The sequence below is a fragment of the Micromesistius poutassou genome (assembly GCF_964030765.1).
Source record: "Micromesistius poutassou genome assembly, chromosome: 3".
Classification (NCBI taxonomy): domain Eukaryota; kingdom Metazoa; phylum Chordata; class Actinopteri; order Gadiformes; family Gadidae; genus Micromesistius; species Micromesistius poutassou.
This window is the reverse complement of record NC_140273.1, coordinates 14,345,936-14,366,716: the sequence shown is the minus strand read 5'-3', so window position 1 is coordinate 14,366,716 and position 20,781 is coordinate 14,345,936. Positions and strand designations below refer to the sequence as shown.

Sequence of the window (20,781 nt, the reverse complement as noted above, 5' to 3'; positions counted from 1 at the left end):
GCAACTCAAGATAAAATCCCACAGATTTACCTAATAGTGATGAAGGACAACGGGGGATCTAAACTAAGGGTCTCGGCCTGATCAGAGAAGGAGGCCTCACGCTGTCAAAAAGCTGTGACCAAACTTCATTGGCAGAAGATGTTTGCTTGGAGGCCATTTATGCTCTCTCTCTCTTCATTTGAGAGAGTGCATAAAGAAAGGGAACACAGAGCACTCTGGGACAAGGTTCAGAAGGCTGCTGTGTAAGCTTTTATATGCTCTTCCCCCATCGTGTGTGAACTATCGGTGGTCCTCGCTCGCACTGCTACAGGTGTGGTGAGGTTAGGACCCTAATGCAGAGGGCTGTTTGATGAAGATGATAAAAATGTAATAGTGACCTCAAAGTTTTACTCATGTAAAACAGACCACAGACCACACATCAACCCCAAGAATGAGCTGATGAATTCAAAATGTGTACAGGACATTGAAAACAAACCATTGTGTTAATTTTATATATTTATTTTTAGTTTAAACATTGAATGGGGTAAAATAGACCCTCAAGATAACAGGTGAGTTAAAAATGGACAACCTTTCACTTGGATTGTAAATACAAAGTGCATACGAAGAAAATTTGATATTTTGGTTTGAAAACATAAACATCATATTGCAATTAGTGGACCTCAAAACTTCTTTGGTATGAATCAAAATGTTAGCTACCCTTCAAAGAGATACTTTTTTAGAGAAAGTGTGTATAAACCTCCAGTGAGTACCGCACATGGCATTGTGGAGAACGGCTTCCTAAGTTTGAGTAATGGACTGTCTTACAGGCTGACAGGGACCAGGCACTTCAGGTAATGTCCTTCTTTGAGCAGGCTTGGTGCTGCTGCCTACTCGTCGTCTCCTGCACAGAGCAGGAGCAAGGCCTTACGGTAGTCACCAGAGGTATCCCCCTGTAGAGCACACACACACACACACACACACACATGCAAAAACACACACTTAATATCATGCTCTGAATGTCTGCATAATAATTTGTGAATGTGTGTGTGTGTGTGTGTGTGTGTGTGTATCTGTGGGTACGTATGCATATATATGTTGGGGTGTTTACGTGTGCATGGTCATACGTACTATGTACTATGTACATAATATGTACATATACATATGTACATAGTACTTATGTACACGGGCGGCAGTAGCCCAGGAGGTAGAGCGAATTGACTTGGTAATCGCAAGGTTGCTTGATCATTCCCCGGCTCCTCCTAGCTGAGTGTCGAGGTGTCCTTGAGCAAGACCTAAATTGTACTGACGAGCTGGCTGTCGCCTCGCACGGTTGACTCCGCCGTCGGTGTTAATGTGTGTATGAATGGTTGTACGTCGCTTTGGACGAAAGCGTCTGCTAAATGCCCTGCATATAAATATATCATAATATATGTGTGCGCGTGTGAGTGTGTGTGTGTGTGTGTGTGTGTGTGTGTAGCATGACATGCAGTATGTGTGTTAACACACACCTTGATGGCGGCGTGCAGGGAGCCGGCGAACATCCTCCTGTAGTTAGCTCTGATGTCCATCATGTCCACCTCGCTGCGGCTGGCCATCACTCTGATCAGGGTGTCGTCGTCGGTTCCTGCACCCTGCTCCATTACAGAACACCGGGGGTGACACGCGTAAACACATGACACGCAACAGACCCACACGCACACGTTAAGGTGTCATTCAAACAACACTACTGCCTGAAAAATGTCACAACAGAGACAATTGGAATGTAAAGGTGTTCTGTAATTTAGCTTCATTTCGTTTCATTTTCATTTTTCCTGGTATGGAGAACCAGGTGCACCTGCGCTATGTGTCCCTCTCGCTATTCATTCGGGTTGGTTGTGGTGTTTCTCAGTTCTCAGCTGGGAGCTTGAGAGGGAACAACTTCAGTTCTCTCCTCAGAAAGAAACAGCGGTATAAAGTTGTAAGTTGTTGGAGGTTTCAGAACTGATTTCAAATCTGTGTCTTTGTGAAAGACTATTTCATGGTGCACACTAGGTAGCCCCGAGTCATCATAAAGAACCTGTTGGGCCTTCTGTAGAACACCTTTGGTTTTGGTCAGTGATATGTATTTTAAATTCCTGGGGATCTAACGAAAGGATGTGATCTTAACATTACAAGATAAGATAGATCTTTGAAATCTCTTGCAATGGTGCCACAGGGTTTGACAGCGGTGGAGGTTGAAGAGAGAGATGGTGCGTTTACCTTCATGGAGGTGTACAGGGTCTCCGCAAAGTAGGCGGGGACACTGCGGGCACACTTCACTGAGAAGGAAGACAAGAAAACAACACTTCAAATCTCTGGAGGTCGGCGCAATACAAAACTTTCTGCTAATATGCATGGTACAGTTTTCTTGAAAAAAAAAAAAAAAAAAACGGAACCCAGTGTTAATCCTACGTTTGCAATTATATTTTACAATTTGATCTGATTTTGAAGAAAAATCTGGCAGTCTGGATTATTAGATTAAGTTTTATGTAATCTAATATTAAGGTTTCAATCCAAAATGTGTTAAATGAAAGGCTTGTCATGAATTGTTCAGTTACTAACAGTGGTGTTGATTTTGGATGTTCCAAGTCTGCTCTGTGTTCACATACATTTATAATGAATTAAGCAAAACCATGTCTCTAGACCCTTCAGAAAGGGTGGATCCCATGAGGCAGCTGCCAGTCAGTGTTCCTCACAATGTGATAAAAACGGGGTTGTGTGTGTGTGTGTGTGTGTGTGTGTGTGTGTGTGGGTTACATACCCACGGCGAGCAGCAAGCTTTCCAGATTTCCAGATGTCTCCCTCTTGATGCTTTCCTCCATCTCGTATCCAGCCAGCTTCATGTAGGCATCAAACACTGGAACACACACACACACACACACACACACACACACACACACACACAAGCATTCAGCAGGACTTCAGGAAATTGTTCAAATTGTGAAATATTATTCAAGTTTGCACACACTCGCAGACACACACAAACACAGACGTACGCACGCATACACCTACACACACACACACACACACACACACACACACACACACACACACACACACACACACACACACATGCATACTACCCCACTCAAACACACACAAATACACACCCACCCAAACACACACACATATGCACACACACACATATGCACACACACACACTAACCTTTCCTGAGATGCTCGGCGCTCTTGTTTCCCAGGATGGTGACAAAGGCCTGTTCGTCAGTCCCAAACTTTGACTCGCCTGCCTTGAACAGGGCCTGAAACCATAGGAACACATCCCACAGTCAACGCCCTACTGTATAAACAACTCGTTTAAAATCTAGATATTTCATTCAAAATAAATTCTGAAAGATAATTAATCAGCAAGGCCAAGTAAAACATGTTTAATGAGTTTCTTGTGACATGAGGCAACCGAACATGTAACATTATTGTGCTATACATAATCCGGCCACTAGAGGGAAGCATATACAATTGCTCCGAGCCAGATACACGTGACAGTCACACCCATTTGAAAACAGAACATATTCAAAGACACTATTGGTACAGCAAGGGGAATATTGACTTAAGAGTGGTCTGAGCATTTCGGGAACTCACCTCGGCATCAGCCTCAACGGTGTTATGCTGGACCCCCTGCTGTCTGCTAGCCTAGAACAAAGAGTAGTCTGCTATTAGTACAGTAAAGTAGAATGGAGCAGAATAGAATGGAGAAGAGTATAATAGAATGGAGTAGGGTAGAAAAGAGTACAGAGTATAAGAGTAGAGAATACTATAACAGAGAAGAGAAGATTAGAACATAATTATAATAGAGTTTAGTATAATAGAGTAGAGTAGGGTAGAATAGAGTAGAACTAATCTAGGATCAAGAACTTCAATTAACTGCTATTGCCGAACTTCTTGGGGGTGACTGCATGGCATCCGTGTCGGAATCCAGCAAGTGCAAGGGGCAGAGTGGCAAGATGGCGGATTCAGAATTCGATTTTACCAAGTGTGTTTGAAGTGGCAACTACAGTCAGTCTACTACACTGTTTGATTTTAAAACCTTGGAGGGATAACATCAATAAGGCTTTAGATGTTAATCTAAGGTCTGATGAATGTGACTAGAATAGAGATTATATTAGAGTACGACAGAGTATTTTAGTAGAGTACAGAGGAGAAGAGATTGGTGAATTAGAGTAGATTAAAACGGCACAGAGAACAGCAGTATAATAGAGTAAAGTAGAAGTACCTGGAGTAAAATAACAAGCAGTCTCTTGAAGTGACCTGATGTATCCCCGGCAATGTCCTCCTCCAGATTATCATCATACTCTGAAAGCCACACACACACCCACAGACACACAGTCACACACACACACCCACCCACAGACAGACACACAGTCACACAGACAGACAGACACACACACACACACACACACCCACCCACAGACAGACACAGTCACACAGACAGACACACACACACACACACACACACACACCCACAGACAGACACACAGTCACACAGACAGACACACACACACACACACACACACACACACACACACACACACACCCACAGACAGACACACAGTCACACACAGAGTAGGTTTTAGGTTTTAAAGTTTCCTTGGAACAGGAAATATTTATCATCTTAAAACCATGTCTACCAATATTTAATAACATCCAAGGACTTGACAGTGTGAAATGGCCATTGGGTTTACCCTGTCTGTAGGCAGCGACGATATCCTTGATCTGCTGGCATGTTCTGGAAGCCAGGATCTCCACGAGGACCTTCTCGTCGGTTCCTGCCCCCTGACATGGCACCGTATAGGGTCAGAGGTTATTCTCCGGCGGGTGGTGTTCTTTTATTTAGTCATTCGTTGACGACGGTGCCTACCTTGATGGCGTTGCGCAGCGCCTCGACATCATAGGCGAGGGGTGGGGTCATCAGAGCCATAATGAGGGTCTCAAATTTCCCACCCAGCTCCCCCTTCAGGTCATCGATGAGATCCTGAGATGGAGACATTAATTGTCATGTATGCGTGGGACTTATCTTTGACATGGACATCCCAGATTTGTTGAGTCTACACATACCGTCCCACAACATGCATTCATTCGTTCTATCAGAATCTTATCTTACTTTTTGTATGCTTTCGAAATGTAAATCTATATGACCCCAAATCCGGTTGAATGTAGTTTTGTTGAATTTAATTTAATATCCTATTGCTAAGTTCTGTGTGTGTGTGAACAATGGAGAGGTCTATATTGTGTATGTTGATGATTGGCGGTAATATGCACACTTATACACTATGTGTACTATATATGTGTATCTCTACTAGGGATTGACCGATACCGATTTTTTTTCATCAGCCTTAGCCGATGACCGATACGCCGATACCGATTTTCTTGAGCCGATATTTGGAGCCGATACTACCCTGGAAATCCAGAGTTCTTGCGAGAGCACTATTTGAATTTGCTCAGTGAGTCACTCTTGGAATGAGCAAAATACTCACTCCCCGATTCCCCTGCCCCTATGGCAAGAGTCTAATCTATTGGCAAAAAAAAATTATATATATATATATAATTTTTTTTAACCATATATATATATATATATACCATATATACCATATATATATATATATATATATATATATATATATATATATACATATAAAAAAATATATATATATTATATCGATTTTCTATGAATGGTGGGTTCGCTGTTGATGTTTTTCTTTATACACGATCCATCGCTCTGTGATCGTTTGGTTAGCCTCACCTTTCCGTACAGGGTCTTGTATGAGGCCTTGATCAGCTGCCTCTGAGCATTGCTGCGAGATGTCAACAACTGCAGGATAGAGTCCTCATCGGTACCTATGGCAACAAACACCATAGTTACACAGCCCGTGAGCCATAGGTTCTTGTAAACAAGTTTACCAAGTTCCTTTATTAACCTTAGCTCATATTTTAACTTGAGTCAACATTTGTTTGTTTTTTTAAGCAAATCTAATAACAGGTTTGCTCTGGAGTCATGATGCCTCAGGATGATGTAACACATTATTAGTGATGTTTAAATAACAACAATTGCTCTTATGCCGGAGGTGTACTGTGGAAAAGGCTCTATGGTGACACCTGAGATTACATGCTGTTGAAAGGGTCCTAATTAGCCATTGGCCTGCTGCTACTTCGGGACTTATATTGACCGGGGCCAAAGTCCGGACAGGCGCCTTCATCAGTATCAAATGACAGCGTCCCATAGGTTCCACAGAACACAAACACAAAGACAAGAGGCCTAGAGCAAAGTGAAGTATATTTACCCAGTCCCTTCATGGCCTTGTACAGCGTCCCTGCATCCTCTTCGGCCTTGAAGTTAGCGCTAGCTTTTATGGTTCCTCTACCGGCCTGTGGAGATGATATATGACATTATGAGAAGCTCATTTGAGTTATATGACATGTTACAACAATACACACATGGCAACTGGTTTCCCAAATGCTTTTGAAAAAAAACGTCCATTGAGAGATGACGTAAGGCTGTAAACGTGAAAGGCAGTTTCAGACGTGATTAGATAGTGATCACTCAATGTGCCTTTTGTAGCAAATAAATACTGATAACAACAGTGTAATTATATAGTGCTAACATAATTCAACCAAATTTAAACAAAGCAGAACATCCTTGATATTGACATAACATTTAATGATTAATGCAGGGTAAAAAATGTAAATATATTGATTGTGCATGCAAGATGTTTGTTAAATACTTTTAGGAACACCATATTTTTTGGTTATGTCTACAACTGAGACAGATAATATCTGTCTCAGTTGTAGACAGTTGTAGACCCAGGGGCTGTTGAGTGTAGTTATTTGAAGAAGGGCTTAGGATTATGTATATTATATATTATGTAGATAAGCCCTTCTTCAAATAACTATGCTCAACTGCCCCTGGGTTGTTTTGTCAACATAGTGAGACCCTGGTGGATCTCATCCAACAATGATTCCTTTTAATGCAGCAACAATTGAGAAGTACAGCTGCTTAGAGCAGAGTGAGATCCAGGTCCTTTTTCATGAGGGGTGGGTGGGTAGGCGTCCACTTTGAGTGATGATGTTTGGGAGAAAAAAACCACGGGAATGTTCTGGAATAAACTACGCCTAAGAATACAAGGAATGCCAAGAGCGAACCTAACAAGTCATCCTAACAAGGAATGTCCATGGGACATTCAGTTTTCTACACTGAGGACAGACATCATCACAGGAGAGGTGCCAAGCAAGATCTCCTGACACAAATTATAGTGTCAGGAGAAAAACAGAAATGGGACAGGATCAATGCTAACTGAGAGAAACGCTATACATTTGACAAATGCAATGCATTTCAACTCCTTTCTATCACAAAACAATGAAAAGACGGGCTGCATGACTTGTAACTGGGGGGCAAGTTGCATTGTCCACTGTTTTTCAAGCACCACAAAGAAAAAGCAGCTGTTCTAACTAATAATTTACGAAGCTTTAAAGCTCCAGCAGCTTCCTCTATGAACTGAAAATAGGGAAGCTGTATGAGCCCCCTTCTTATTTTCACATGGATCTCAAGGATCATGCACATTTTTGAAAACTTTTCCATTGTTAAGGTCTACTCTGGTCTTTATTTTTTTTTTACTCAAAAATATTACTAAATTTTTTAAAAATAAAATAGCACTGAACAAGCACTGTACATTCTGAAAAATGTATTAACAGTAAGTAATAGGGAAACACTTTTTGGAGTACAGAATATGTAACAGACAGACCAGACATAATGCTCCTTAAAAAGAGGGAGGGCGACTACCAACGGCATATGAAAAACACATGGAAATGAGAAGAGAGAGAGAGAGGGGATCGAGGGAGGGAGGGACAGAGAGAGAGAGAGAGAGAGAGAGAGAGAGAGGGAGAGAGGGAGGTAGAGACAGAGGTCGACCAAGATGGAAAGGAGTCTATGAGTCACGCACTTAAGAGTTCCCCAAATGTATCCGCTATGCTGCTCAATCGCTCTTTATACACACACACACACACACACACACACACACACACACACACACACACACACACACACACACACACACACACACACACACACACACACACACACACACACACACACACAGCGTTTATAAACAAAAAGAATAAGAATGCTCGAAGTTCTGACATTAGATTACTTTACTTTTTACTTTTGGTCACTATTTGGATACGGTTTAACCGAGCGAGATACGCCCCCTCCAAAGCAAATACAACTTGCGGATTATCCGTTTAAAGTTAAGAGGGCGTTGTCTAATACTTGATTATAGACGCTAGAATTAGAATGATATGGGGCCTACATTTGCATAAATAACGGGATTTCACCTGTATGTGACATATTCACCAAAGCAGTGAACTTAATTGTTAAGATAGGTAATATAACTTACCATGTTGACTTTGTCCCGGGCTTCAACGGAGAAAGGTCGTCTGTTAAAAAAAATAAGGAAATGGAAGGAAAGTTGAGTAAAAGCATACTGTACCGTTGATCATTTTTCATCTTTTCACAAATGTAACGAATTCAAAACGATGAGCAGAGCTTACTGAAAGAAAAATCAAATCAGTAGTTTAAATTCTCATTGCCTTGACTTTGTCCGCGTTCGTCCTGTCAGACTTCATCAGACCCTACGTGGCTCCATTATCTAAACAGGTAGCCCCTGGCCCCGTCCCTCCACCAGGACGTTTAAAACGTTCTACACTGACTGGTGCTACGGCCTATAACAGTTCCACAAGTGAAGCGACTTACCTGAGTTTAAGTGTCACTGGATGCGGTTATAAATTCACCGATCTCGCAGACGAGTTGGAGAGAAGATGGTTGAGGAGAGAAGGAGAGAGAGGGAAGGGCGATGAGGGGGCGACGCTCAGTAGAAAAAGTCAGTCCCGTGCGTGTGATTTTGGGCCACACCCCGGTGACGACGATCGCGCACGGCAAACTTCTCTCTCGAGGCATCCTGGGAAATGATGTTCCTCACCCCGAGCAGCGCAGGACACGGTTCGTGTTCAAAGTAAACACTGTCGCAATGGGTGGACAGCGGACTGTGGACACTTTATTTTTACTGATGTAATCCATAAACATGCATCCAATTTACAACGTGTATACAGCCGACACTTGAATCACCAACAAGAGCATACAAAAACAACAACAAACAGCAAATACTTCTTTATTATAGCAGCTTTTTAGCCTTTGATTGGACGGTTTGTGTCAACGTCCATACCGCCGTGACTCTCGCAGTAAGAGCCACAGTAGCACCGCGAATAGGGAGCTGATCAGGAGGAACAGACAACCGTACACCTCGACGCTCCGCTCCCAGCCGGTGGCTAACGGTGGGCCACCACTGACCTCAATCATGTGGGGCTTTGGGATATGCATTCTAGTCGATTGTCTGCAAACAGTATACACTTCTTCTCGGTCCCTTTGTCGTGCAGTCTCGGAAGTGTCTCTTTACTCTTTTCGCCTGTCTTGAGGACCTTTCAAATAAGTCACAGAAAAGCCGATGTCGTCTAAACAAAAGAGCTTTGTCTGTTCTGTGTTCTATCAATGATTGATCCACTCCTCGATTGTTTATTGCACTGAACTGTACAGCAAAAAAGGAAGAAGAGATAAAGAGGTCTCAATCAATAAAGCTAATCTGATAGAAAAGCCTACCTTGCTGTAAATGGTTAATCTCAATGTCCTCTGCTGTAACAGTGCAGGAAGGTTAGAACAAGGTGTTGCATTCCAGAGTAAGCTCTCCCTTCTGTCATCCTCGCTTTTCTATAGAAGAGCAGCATTCCATACCTCACCTATGTGTATTCATCAACCCAAACTCTCTCTCTCGTTCTCTCTCTCTCTCTCTCTGAAACACACACACACACACACACACACACACACACACACACACACACACACACACACACACACACACACACACACACACACAAACCAACAAGTGCACCCTGCAGGTATGTGTTCTATAATCAATACTGTTTGGAGAAGGCTATCTTCACCTCTGATTACAATTTAATCAATGCCCATTTGGTTTCCATAGCATTGTGCTTTTTAGACAGATTGGTTTGAATCTCCATCTAAAGCAACTTCTACAAAAAATCATATTGGGTTATTGAGAAGGTCATATTTGTGTAATTCGTAAGGCCAAAGATTCAAAGAAAGTGAACAAAAGGAAGGCAGCATTCAGCACAAATTGTCAGGCCCAAAACGTTTGGGAACCACTGCCCTGAATCCCATCTTGAGTCCTGTATGTATTTGGTTCACAACCCAGCATATCTGTTATATTCCTCAGCAAGTTCCATAAAAATGTTGCTAAAAATGTGTTGCTCTAATTTGTAAAGATGGTCAGATCCTGAGTTCGACCCAGACCCTGAGTTCACCACACGTTGACATTGAAAAACATGCTACTCTGTGAGGATGTATTTAATGACCCTGTATTCCATGCTCATGTTTGTGTTTTCTGTGAGCCTGTGATTCACGATGACAATAGACTACATTCCCTATCGAGGCACCTAGCCTAAGTCCCGCTAGAGGAGCACAAAGCGACAGTATGAAGTCCCTACATTGTGCCTGGGCCCCAGAATTTGGTCATCTGATCATTCCACCCATGCCGATATATAAAATCCCCAATACGATTAGCGATGCTGATGACAAGGAAATATTGTCTGACTGTTTTTGATTAGGTCCTTTGTCATGGCAACCATGGTGTGACTAAACATTCTGGAAATGTGATGTTGTACCTCAAAATTCAATAATCTTGATAAGTCAGAATGCAATTTGAGTTTGTTGACCAAATATGTGACTGTGTGTATGTGTATGTATGTATGTATGTATGTATGTATGTATGTATGTATGTATTCCGTTTTATTTGTATAGCCCTTAATCACCGGTACAGTCTCAAAGGGCTTAACAGGCCATTTATTTATGACATCCCCCTGATCCTAGCCCCCAAGAGGGCAAGAAAAAACTCCCTTAATTACAAAGAAAGAAATCTTGAGGAGGAACAAGAAATGCATCTATGTATCTTTGTATTTATCTATGTATGTATATATTGAATGGACAGATGGACGATGGATGGATTGATGGATTGATGGGTGGGTGGAGAGTTAGATGGATGGGTGGGTGGAGAGTTGGATGAATGGTTCAACAGATGTATATGGTGGTGGAATAATTCCGTTTTATACTCAGTTTAATACTTCATTGTATGTTATACGTGGGTGGTTCTTTTTTTATAACTCGCAGTTTTGTATAGACCTACTGACTGGAACATTCTATATAAATGTTTTTGTTTTTTTCTACGACGACCACGTTATTTGGTCTCTACCATTATGTGAGGGGGAGGAAAACAATGTCCTTTTTAAATTAGCCCATTTTTATTTCACCTGTCTACTGCAATAAGCGAAGTATATTTTATTTTGCAGCAATGTGTATACATATTATTTCAGATGTAAACAAATTGTTCATATCAGTTTTATTTTCGTTGAAACCCACCCCTCTTATAAACTGAGATGGGATATGACCGTTAGCACATTAACCTCGTGCACAATCCCAAGCGAACGAGACGAAAGAAACGTTGGCTGAGACCGACCGAGTTGTTGTCTATCTCCTCAACCCAGCTAGCTTACACCATCAACATGGAGTGGAACGCAATGGAAATCAACCCTGAGGTTCGACCGGCAAATAACGGGTTATATTCTGTCTTTCACGAGATATATATCTTAGAAAAAGCGAACTAAACTCGCCTGTGTTCCTTTGTCGTTACAGATGCTCAACAAGGTGGGTAGACGCTGAGTCACGCTGTCTTAACGGGGTGTGTGTTGTAGAGGTTAGCCGGGTAAGTCATGTCGTCTTTCACAGTGCAACAATTAGGCTAAATAAACGGCAAACGTGCTGGACCAAAAAAAATAAATAAGGTACATTAGCGAATTTGACATTTTCCAAAATGATGACGGAGAAGAGAAGCGGGGAGAACCGAACCACGGCGTCTTCTGCGTATCATCGGGGTGACAATGACGGCAGCATCCCCGTGTCTCGCGCCCCTGTGTCTGGGTGCACCGGCCAGGCGGGCGTGGTCGGACCGCCACGCGCCTCCATCGACAGAGGACCAGCCCAGGACCCGCCGAATGAGTCATTTCGATTTAAAAGACTCGACAACAAGATGATTTGTTCCCTCAACCACCCGTGTCGCTGTGTGTGTTTTGTATGTATCAGATGTTGAGCAAGTTAGGCGTGGGCGGAAGCTGGCGTTTTGTTGACGTCTTGGGACTGGAGGGTGAGCCCTTATCTACTGTCCCAAGCCCTTGCTGCGCCCTGATGCTGCTCTTCCCTCTTACACCGAAGGTAAACGATCATTTAAATTGAATTGAATGAGGGGACGGCTTGATTCTGATTCAGGGTGGGGTCAACGTGTGTGTGTGTGTGTGTGTGTGTGTGTGTGTGTGTGTGTGTGTGTGTGTGTGTGTGTGTGTGTGTGTGTGTGTGTGTGTGTGTGTGTGTGTGTGTGTGTGTGTGTGTGTGTGTGTGTGTGTGTGTGTGTGTCACACACAGCATGAGTCCTTCAGAGAGACGCAGGCAGACAAGCTGTCTGTGAATTCAGATGTCTACTTCCTGAAACAGACAGTGGTCAATTCCTGTGGCACTGTCGCTCTCCTGCACACTGTCGCAAACAATAAAAGCAAAATGGAGTTTAGTGAGTATGCATTTAATTTAATGTTTATGTATGCTGACATTAGTAGTTGTTTTTTATGAATTGGATATTCATGTAATTCATTCAACCTTTATTTAATCTCGAGTTGCAGATAAAATACATTGTGTGTTTGCTATAGACAGTGACTCTGCTTTGAAGAAGTTTCTGGATGAAACAGCTGACATGACGGCTGAGGACCGTGCCAAACAACTGGAGAAGAACCAGGTACTGCATCCTATTGCAACAAAACAGATTTCTCATGGCTAATAATCGTAATTGACTTTACTTCCACAAAACCATTGTAGCTGTATTTCCGGACATCGGCAGTATCCAGCCCTTAGTGGATTGTTCTAACAAAGCTTCAACCTGTAGTTATTTACTGCCAATGAGTAATTTCGATTTGTATATGGTAATAGAGCTATGGGCAGGGCATGCATCTAATCAATAACATCTAAAAATGAGTTAACGGCAGAACTGTTGTGTTACATCATCTCTCCACTAGAGAGCACCAAACACTGCTGAGTTTTACAGGACTGTGGAGGCAAAGTAGGCAGATATAGACATAGACAATAGACATAGTGACTACTATGCTGCCCTAATCAAATCACTGATCTCATAGGAGACTACCGTTTTACTAATGGACTTCAAACAACGTCTGTCTCTTTTCTTATTCAGTTGTATATAATTAATTTATACAGGATGATATCTAAATGGTCCTCATTTATATAGCACTTTTATCCAAAGGGCCTTTACAGTGTTTGACTGACATTCACCCATTCATGCGTGGGTGAATGTCAGGGTGAGCCATTCAGGGTGAGCCGTCTTGCTCAGGGACACCACGACACTCAGCTAGGAGGAGCCGAGGATCGAACCAGCAACCTTGCGGTTACCAGTCAACCCCCTCTACCTCCTGAGCTAATGCCGCCCACCTCAACGTTATATCTCAAATGTTTTTAATATTTCTATTGCCAGGCCATCCGTGAGGCTCATGATGAAGCGGCAGCACAGGGCCAGTGCAGGGTAAGATTCAGAAGAAGAATAACCCCGATTTAATTTGTGATTTTGGATGTTATTCATGTATTGTAATATTTTCCATTTCATTTTTGCAGCCCGAAGCCGATGAAGTGAACTTCCACTTTATTGCCTTTGTCAATGTGAATGGAAAGCTTCACGAGCTTGGTGAGTGAATGTCATTGTTCTTACAGCGTTCATATACAAGTACAAGCTCACTGTGTGATGGATGACATTCTCTTCCCAGATGGACGAATCGATGGACCTGTAACACACGGATCCACCAAGGATGACTCTTTCTTATCGGTAATGTTCAGCTAAATTCCCTATGTTAAGATAGGATATGTTATTCCATATTCACTACTACTGATCTGCTACTGTTGAACCATATGCACATTGTACAGCCATAGCATTTTGTACAATACTCCCTGTGCCACGATTAGCTTTGAGCTTCCGTTAAAAAATATTAAGGTTTAATTCAGCTGTTTATATCTGCCACTTCAACACTACCCTGTGGAGTCTGAAATAGTTTAACTGTAAAGTACTTACTCACCCTCCTTCATGGCCCCCCTAGTTGTCATGATGACCACCAGAGGGAACTGTTTATACAAACATCATTATTTTTAAACAACCAACTGAACTCCTTTTCCTTGGTATCTCTGCAGGATGCGGCAACGGTGTGTCGTGAGTTCATGGAAAGAGAGAAAGGTGAAGTTCGCTTCTCTGCAGTGGCTCTTTGTCGCACATAAACTCATCAGGGGATTGCTGGGTGTCGTTTCAAGTAACACTACATTACACCAAGCGCACATGAGGAATCAAAGATTCACCTTGACGTTAGAATGACTGGTACACACACATACGTGAAAATGCACTATAGATAACAAATGGTTCCACAATGGTTGCTTGCAAAGCTCAACAAGAAAATCTCTCAAAGCAAAATGTTTTCTTGCACACATTTAAACAATATTTCACTAAAGAATGCTGCCTCTTGTCAAATGTTGCTTAGTAGCAAAAAGGTATTTTTTATGCGACTACACTTTTTTTTTTTTCTTTTTTTTTCACTTTTGAGTTTCTGTTTGTTATCGTTGATCCGTGATTTTTCTAAGTCAAAACAGACTGATGCACAAGTGCCTTCAGAGGCAACGGTATGAATACCAGTGAATTAGAGGAATGTCAAGAGAACTGTTACGTTCTAAAGGTTGGATTTAGGCTGTTTTGACATTCCTATGGAAGGGGAAAGGTCCAGTTTGAAAACAATTGGATTGTGAACAGTGGTGTGAGTTATGCGCTGTAATTTGAGGAAAAAACAAAGGTGGTAATGAAAATGTGTTGAAACAAATGCTGGTTATGTCAGTGGTTGAATTGGTGGTCACCTTTTTTCGATGTTCATTTAGGAACCACAGTTGTGTTAGATTGCACTTTATTTTGGATGTTAAGTTATTATACTAATTGTGGTCATGCCAGTATGCTATTGACAATTGCCTTATTGTGAAATGTTAGTTTACATTGAACCTAAACTGCCGAACAAGAAGCGGCCCAAACCACCGTTTCTTGGGATGTATTACTGTTCATTTTGAGGTGATGGCATTTCTAGGCTGTGATCAATACGTTACCTTTTTGCAGCCTCTCTGTTCTTGGTGTTGGCAATGCAGTTCTGACTATTCAATAAAGCTGTTCCAAACAAATAATGGGCTTGAGTTTTCTACTATGCCTTTATTATTAATCTGGAAGTATATGTCCTCCTTACAGTTGGTTGCTACAACATGGAAAAAATGCACGCAACGGCTATGTACATGTTAACTTTGATATATGGTAATACTTTTTTCATATATTTTCCATTAAAGTGCATCCCATCATAAAAAACGACAGCTACAATATCACCGGACCGTGCTTTAAAGACACCACTTTCTCTCGCCCCCGCCCCCTCGACAGATTATCTTGTGCGCATTCCCGTCCTCCTCCACACGCGCGCGCTACAGACGCTATGGACAGCAGTGTTCGCCTGGCGCTACGCGGCTCATTATTTTTAGCGGCTGGTTTGTGTGTTGCTGTGTGGGAGTAGCAGGAGCTCGCTCCATCTCTGCCGCCGCAAGAGGAACATTCGTCATAAAGGTCCGGCCTACGCTTCATGGGAGCTCTGTTTGAGGTTTTCCGTTTCAAACGAGGATAACGGATCGCCCCTAACTCGACGACAATAACACGACTCTTCTGAAAGGGGGCTGTATCACGTCAACAATCGCCCATTGATACCGGATAGTTTGTTCTTGCACCCAGCCGGCCTGGTGTTCGGTAGCCTAAAAAAGAAATGACTAGTCCCAGCGCGGATAGCCACGCATCAATAAATGCTCCGGAAAACGAATCGGAGCCAATTGAGGCAAGTCATCCTGAACCCGCATTTCAAGAGGCGCAGGAATGGATAGAGGTAAGCGGCGTCATCCAAAACACGCAGACTTTTAACCGAAAGAGAGTAGCCTAGCAGACGCAATGGTCAGTCGCACAGTCGGATGCGTCCCGAGTGGGATGTATAAATACAACGGCGCACCGTCACCTGTTGGGGTACGCTGCGGTGGCCCTAGTGTCGGATTACTGCGACTGTGGACAATGCGGGACCAGGGGTTCAGCTGCGTACTGGAATGTGTGGAGATCCGCTCACACGTGTGCTTGTTTTGCATGTTTCTCCCTCTGCGTGTAGTAGGCTGGCAGAATGACACGCATATAGGCCATCATTCAACAAGTTTGCATATAGCCCAGTATAGACTGTAGAATCCAGGTCCAATACATATAAGTTAAGAGTGTGTTCACTGGGTTATGTCGATCAAGAGAGGAGACCCATGTTCTCCTCGCAAGGATAAACAACGCCCCCTTTTCAGGCGCTAGGGCATTCCGGTTGCCATGGTTATGAAACCAGGCCAGCATTCACGCAAGAGATGCTTCAATGAGTAGATGTCGGCCAGGAAGATTATTCGTCCCGTTGTGTTTTTTTTTACATCGCTTACTGTCTGTCACCAACCGTGAAACATGAATTTCAATCGCACTGGTCCTTCCGAATCAGTGTGCTTGCAGTAGGCCTATGTGAGCCTACTAACCCCCGGGGTTAGTAGTCGCCGGGGGACAAGCTCAAAATGACCCATTTTTCAGACGGGGTCTTTAAATAGAAGCATATATAGAAACACGGTGCTAGGTTTTAACCAATAACACAGATCTGAATATTTGATAATATGCTATTGTGACATTATAGGCTAATATGTGTCTATGCTGATGTTCTAACACACGGGGTCATATAGCTCATTAATCTACTAGGTCTTACATTGAAAACCTGTGGTGAGACTCACTTATGTCATGATATTTGTGTTATTTTCCGTGTGGCGCTTTCACCCTAATTCTCCAGTTATTTTGAGACACGGGCTCACTCTATTTTTGTAGGCAGTGTATTCATACGCTAACACAGGTGGACAACTATGCCACCCAACTATCTATGTGTCCCGATAGTTTGCGTGTTTGTGCTTGAGTGGGTGTGCGTGTTTGTGGGTCTTTGTATATGCGGGTGCATTCATGCATGTCATTACCTTTCATTGCCTGTTTGTGTGCAAATGTGTGGTTTTGTATGCCAGCTTTCTGTGTAGGTTATTCCTGTGCATATGTGTGTTTGTGCGTGCATGCGTAATAACGCGTGTGTGTGTGTGTGTGTGTGTGTGTATGTGTGAGTGTGTGTGTGTGTGTGTGTGTGAGTGTGAGTGTGTGTGTGTGTGTGTGTGTGTATGTGTGTGTGTGTGTGTGCGTGAATGGTTGGGTGGGCATGTGTTGGCCAGCTATGTATGTTATTGCACACACAAACTTTTGAGACGCACCCAGGTTGGGTGACAGTGCCACCGGTTGCTATGGGAACATAACATGGCTAGCCTATCTGGTGTCACTGTCTCCAGGGGCCGTTGACCAGGGGGGTCTATATATCACCAACATATCTCCACAGGCCCAGAGCAGGAAATCACCCTGGCACAGGCCAGGCATCCATGTCTGTTTAAAGACAGGATGGATTGGCTCGTATTCCATCTGAGTCAGAATCAATCCATCGATGAACATTCTCCCCATGGCATCATGATTTCAACCCACAAAGCAACGTGGCTGTTTGATGTAACCTGCCAATCCTGGAGGGGGAAAACCAGGACAAAAAGTTATATCAGGAATCCCAGCAGATGGAGATTCAGCGGGGGGAAATGTGCGCTACAGAGCACATTTCTGCTTACATCTGTGCTTGTATGCAGGGTATGTGTGCCAGATGTCACAAAAGACCTAAGAAGATTAACTCAACCCGATGGCTGTCTGACAACCAGCGGTGGGATCTAATGAGAGATAGAGAGAGACAAAGTACTTGATGCTAGCGTCACGACTGGTGCAAAGATAGTCCCACTATGAGGCCAGGCAGTGGAGTTAGCATGGCTCACAGACATGTAAAATGTAGCAAAATGTAACAAATCCCTCTCTGTCCTTAATGAACTTAGAGTTAGAGAGGAGGTTTGTAATTGGTCTCACACAGGAGGCGAGACATGACACGGGACGCAGTCCAATATTTATCTTTTACACCATGATAATCCTGAATACAAACAGCAGGAACATTTAAAGACTTCCTACAGTTTTGTAGGAAGTCTTGTTCCTAATCTTTGTCTCTCTCTCTCTCTCTCTCTCTCTCTCTCTCTCTCTCTCTCTCTCTCTCTCTCTCTCTCGTGTCCTTTACTTCCTCTATTAAGGTAGTGATTGAACATATGTTGTTATGTCAGTGTCTGCCCCTTTGTATCCTCATCCTGTTTAACCACTGGCCTCTCTTCCTCTACCCATCCAACCCCTACACTCTCCCTGCAGTTGTTAAATGGCATGTTAAGAGAAGGACTTGTCTGCTGTTTACCCTACTCCTCTGTACTGACACACCCACCACCTCCTCCTCCTCCACATTTAAATGGTATCTGCTGCTGCCATTCACCCCCACTGACCAGCCGTGAGCCACTCTGGAGGGGAACTGAAATGTGTGTGTGTGTGTGTGTGTGTGCGTGTGTCCCGGTGGGGTCAAATTACTGACGACTGGTACTTAAAGTCCCACAGGGCCTTTAGCTTGGGTCTTTTATACAACACACATGGATGCTCACTCAAGCCTCCGTCTTACACACACTCCTCAAAAGTGCTTTTTACTAGTGCTCTCCTCCAATTCACCATGCATACAGGGCATGAACGCCCACACGCACACACACACACACACACACACTGACGGACACACACACACACACACACACACACACACACACACACACACAGAGACACACACAAACTACTGAATCATGGAAGCATAGACGTTTCATGTCCTAATTCGACCCGAATGACAAACCTATGACTCAATCATCTTTGAATTAAATTGTACTAAAGTTTTACCAAATAACAACTAACAACCAGCAGTCTATCACTCAATTATTTATGTAGGTAATTGTACTGTATATATATTTAATGTTTCTATTTATTTATTTATATTTAGCTACATCTATTTACAAAACCTTTCAAGATATGTTATAGACAATCAGATAAGTAGTCCAGCCCTCCTTCCCCACAGTAGTGTCCCTGGATGCTTAATGATTCATGGGGGAGCGGTAAATGTTTTAGAGCGGTGCAGGCGAGCCTAATAACACAACATCGTGCCAGATGGTTTGTTTGTGTTGGTGTGTGTGTGTGTGTTTGTGTTTGTTAGAAATGCTGGAAGGTTTCACGTGAAAAGTAAACATCTGTCCAATTAGATTTACGTAACACGTAAATCTTGCTATAATTAACTTTTTTGCCAGGCATTCATTACATCATGTAGAACAGAATGAGAGGGAATATCAAGCAACAATATCTTATTGTATACTTGCCTTCTACATATATTGCCTTTATCAAACAACACAGTTTGCTAGTCAATGCATGGGAATATCGAAGGAGAAAGGAACTGTGCTTGCAATGAATTGATAGTGCCCTTTCCAATAATCTGGGTTAATCTGGATTAGAAGTCTGGACCAGTGGCAGTCAAACCTCCTCTCTTTTCACCCCATCTCTTCACCATTTATGCAACCGGTTGAGCTAAAAAATATGTGCCTCAATACTCAGGTATTTGAGTTGTATGACACCATTTTGTGCTGCTCTTGTTCTCGCTCTCTCTCTCTATATCTCTGTCTCTCTCTCTCTCTTTGTCTCTCTGTCTTTCTGTCCCTCTCTCTCGTTCTCTCCCTCTATCTAAATCAGTTGTGTGTGTGTGTGTGAGCATGCAGGTTGCGACAACAGAATTAGGACACTGGCCAGTGTGCCATTGCAATGTTAATGGTGTCACTCCTCTATATTGGTTCCTTTCCATGTGGGGTTCCAAAAAGGGGGAACCGTGGCGAGTGGTACTGCTGGCCAGGGACGCCGAAACACAATCCATCCGACTTGCACCAGTGCCCCATATAGACCCACTTGTTGTTTTAATGTTGATGCTAGGGATTAGCATCTATATGGCACCCAGAATATAGATACTCTCTGGCATGCTTCAGTTAATCTCAATCAACAATGAAAATGATTCCATCCTCTAGGATGTCGATTATGTATAGATTATATATAGATTATATATATTGAGTTTGTGTTGGTTGGCCACACTCGCTGCACTGGATTCCGGCATTGTAGACAGCACAGAATGTGGGTTGAAAGAGAGGGAATGACATGTGGCACAAAACTGGGAGCGCTGAAAGGCATATTTCCTATGTGGTTAGCGCACCAAAGGGTTGAGTCCAAAGTCCAGCTTTTCCAACATTTTCCTTTGACCATGAATAGTTTTGCTACTACTGAGTGCAACTATCTTCAGCTTTGGAATGACCAGTGCAATGTAATGACATTGCATTAGAGGTTCTCAGCTTAAAGCGAGTTACTGGTAGCCATTAGAAAAAGCAACTCTGATCCTAATCCATTACCATGGCCTGTGCTTCCTGTCATCTCTCTGCACCTCAGGCCGTGACGGGGAGAAGCTTCGGAGACAAGGGCTTCCGCAGCGGTCTCGAGAATGGCATCCTGTTGTGCGAGTATGTTCCTGGCATCGCTTCCA

At 43.0% G+C, this 20,781-nt stretch overlaps 3 protein-coding genes across 7 annotated transcripts in view; 2 read left to right on the top strand and 1 right to left on the bottom strand.

Moving 5' to 3' along the window:
* Positions 1–477: 477 nt before the first annotated feature.
* Positions 478–8,878, bottom strand: anxa5b (annexin A5b). 2 transcript variants are annotated; one of them, XM_084465782.1, is made up of 13 exons: positions 8,756–8,878; positions 8,400–8,439; positions 6,291–6,375; positions 5,753–5,847; positions 4,871–4,984; positions 4,695–4,785; positions 4,226–4,305; positions 3,595–3,645; positions 3,164–3,257; positions 2,759–2,854; positions 2,218–2,276; positions 1,488–1,613; positions 478–929 (listed from the first exon to the last, which is right to left on the bottom strand). In XM_084465782.1, the coding sequence occupies exons 2-13, from the start codon at positions 8,400–8,402 to the stop codon at positions 867–869; spliced, it is 957 nt and encodes a 318-aa protein (XP_084321908.1). In that variant the 5' UTR covers positions 8,403–8,439; positions 8,756–8,878; the 3' UTR covers positions 478–866. The 2 variants fall into 2 exon arrangements, with proteins under 2 accessions (XP_084321908.1, XP_084321909.1); XM_084465783.1 differs by having other exon boundaries at positions 1,488–1,610; positions 8,756–8,876.
* A 2,379-nt stretch (positions 8,879–11,257) lies between these two features.
* On the top strand, positions 11,258–15,370 carry uchl1 (ubiquitin carboxyl-terminal esterase L1 (ubiquitin thiolesterase)). The gene is made up of 9 exons (XM_084465938.1): positions 11,258–11,664; positions 11,762–11,773; positions 12,209–12,337; positions 12,545–12,686; positions 12,823–12,908; positions 13,656–13,703; positions 13,793–13,862; positions 13,942–14,000; positions 14,360–15,370. The coding sequence occupies exons 1-9, from the start codon at positions 11,632–11,634 to the stop codon at positions 14,441–14,443; spliced, it is 663 nt and encodes a 220-aa protein (XP_084322064.1). The 5' UTR covers positions 11,258–11,631; the 3' UTR covers positions 14,444–15,370.
* Positions 15,371–15,748: 378 nt separating this feature from the next.
* The window catches only part of LOC311340143 (uncharacterized protein), a 25,918-nt gene continuing 20,885 nt past the window's right edge, over positions 15,749–20,781 (top strand). For all 4 annotated transcript variants that reach the window (XM_084465013.1, XM_084465010.1, XM_084465011.1 and 1 more), the window contains exons 1-2: positions 15,749–16,116; positions 20,688–20,758. In XM_084465013.1, the coding sequence (XP_084321139.1) occupies positions 16,000–16,116; positions 20,688–20,758 (188 nt within the window). In that variant the 5' untranslated portion in view covers positions 15,749–15,999. The remainder of the gene's footprint in view (positions 16,117–20,687; positions 20,759–20,781) is intronic.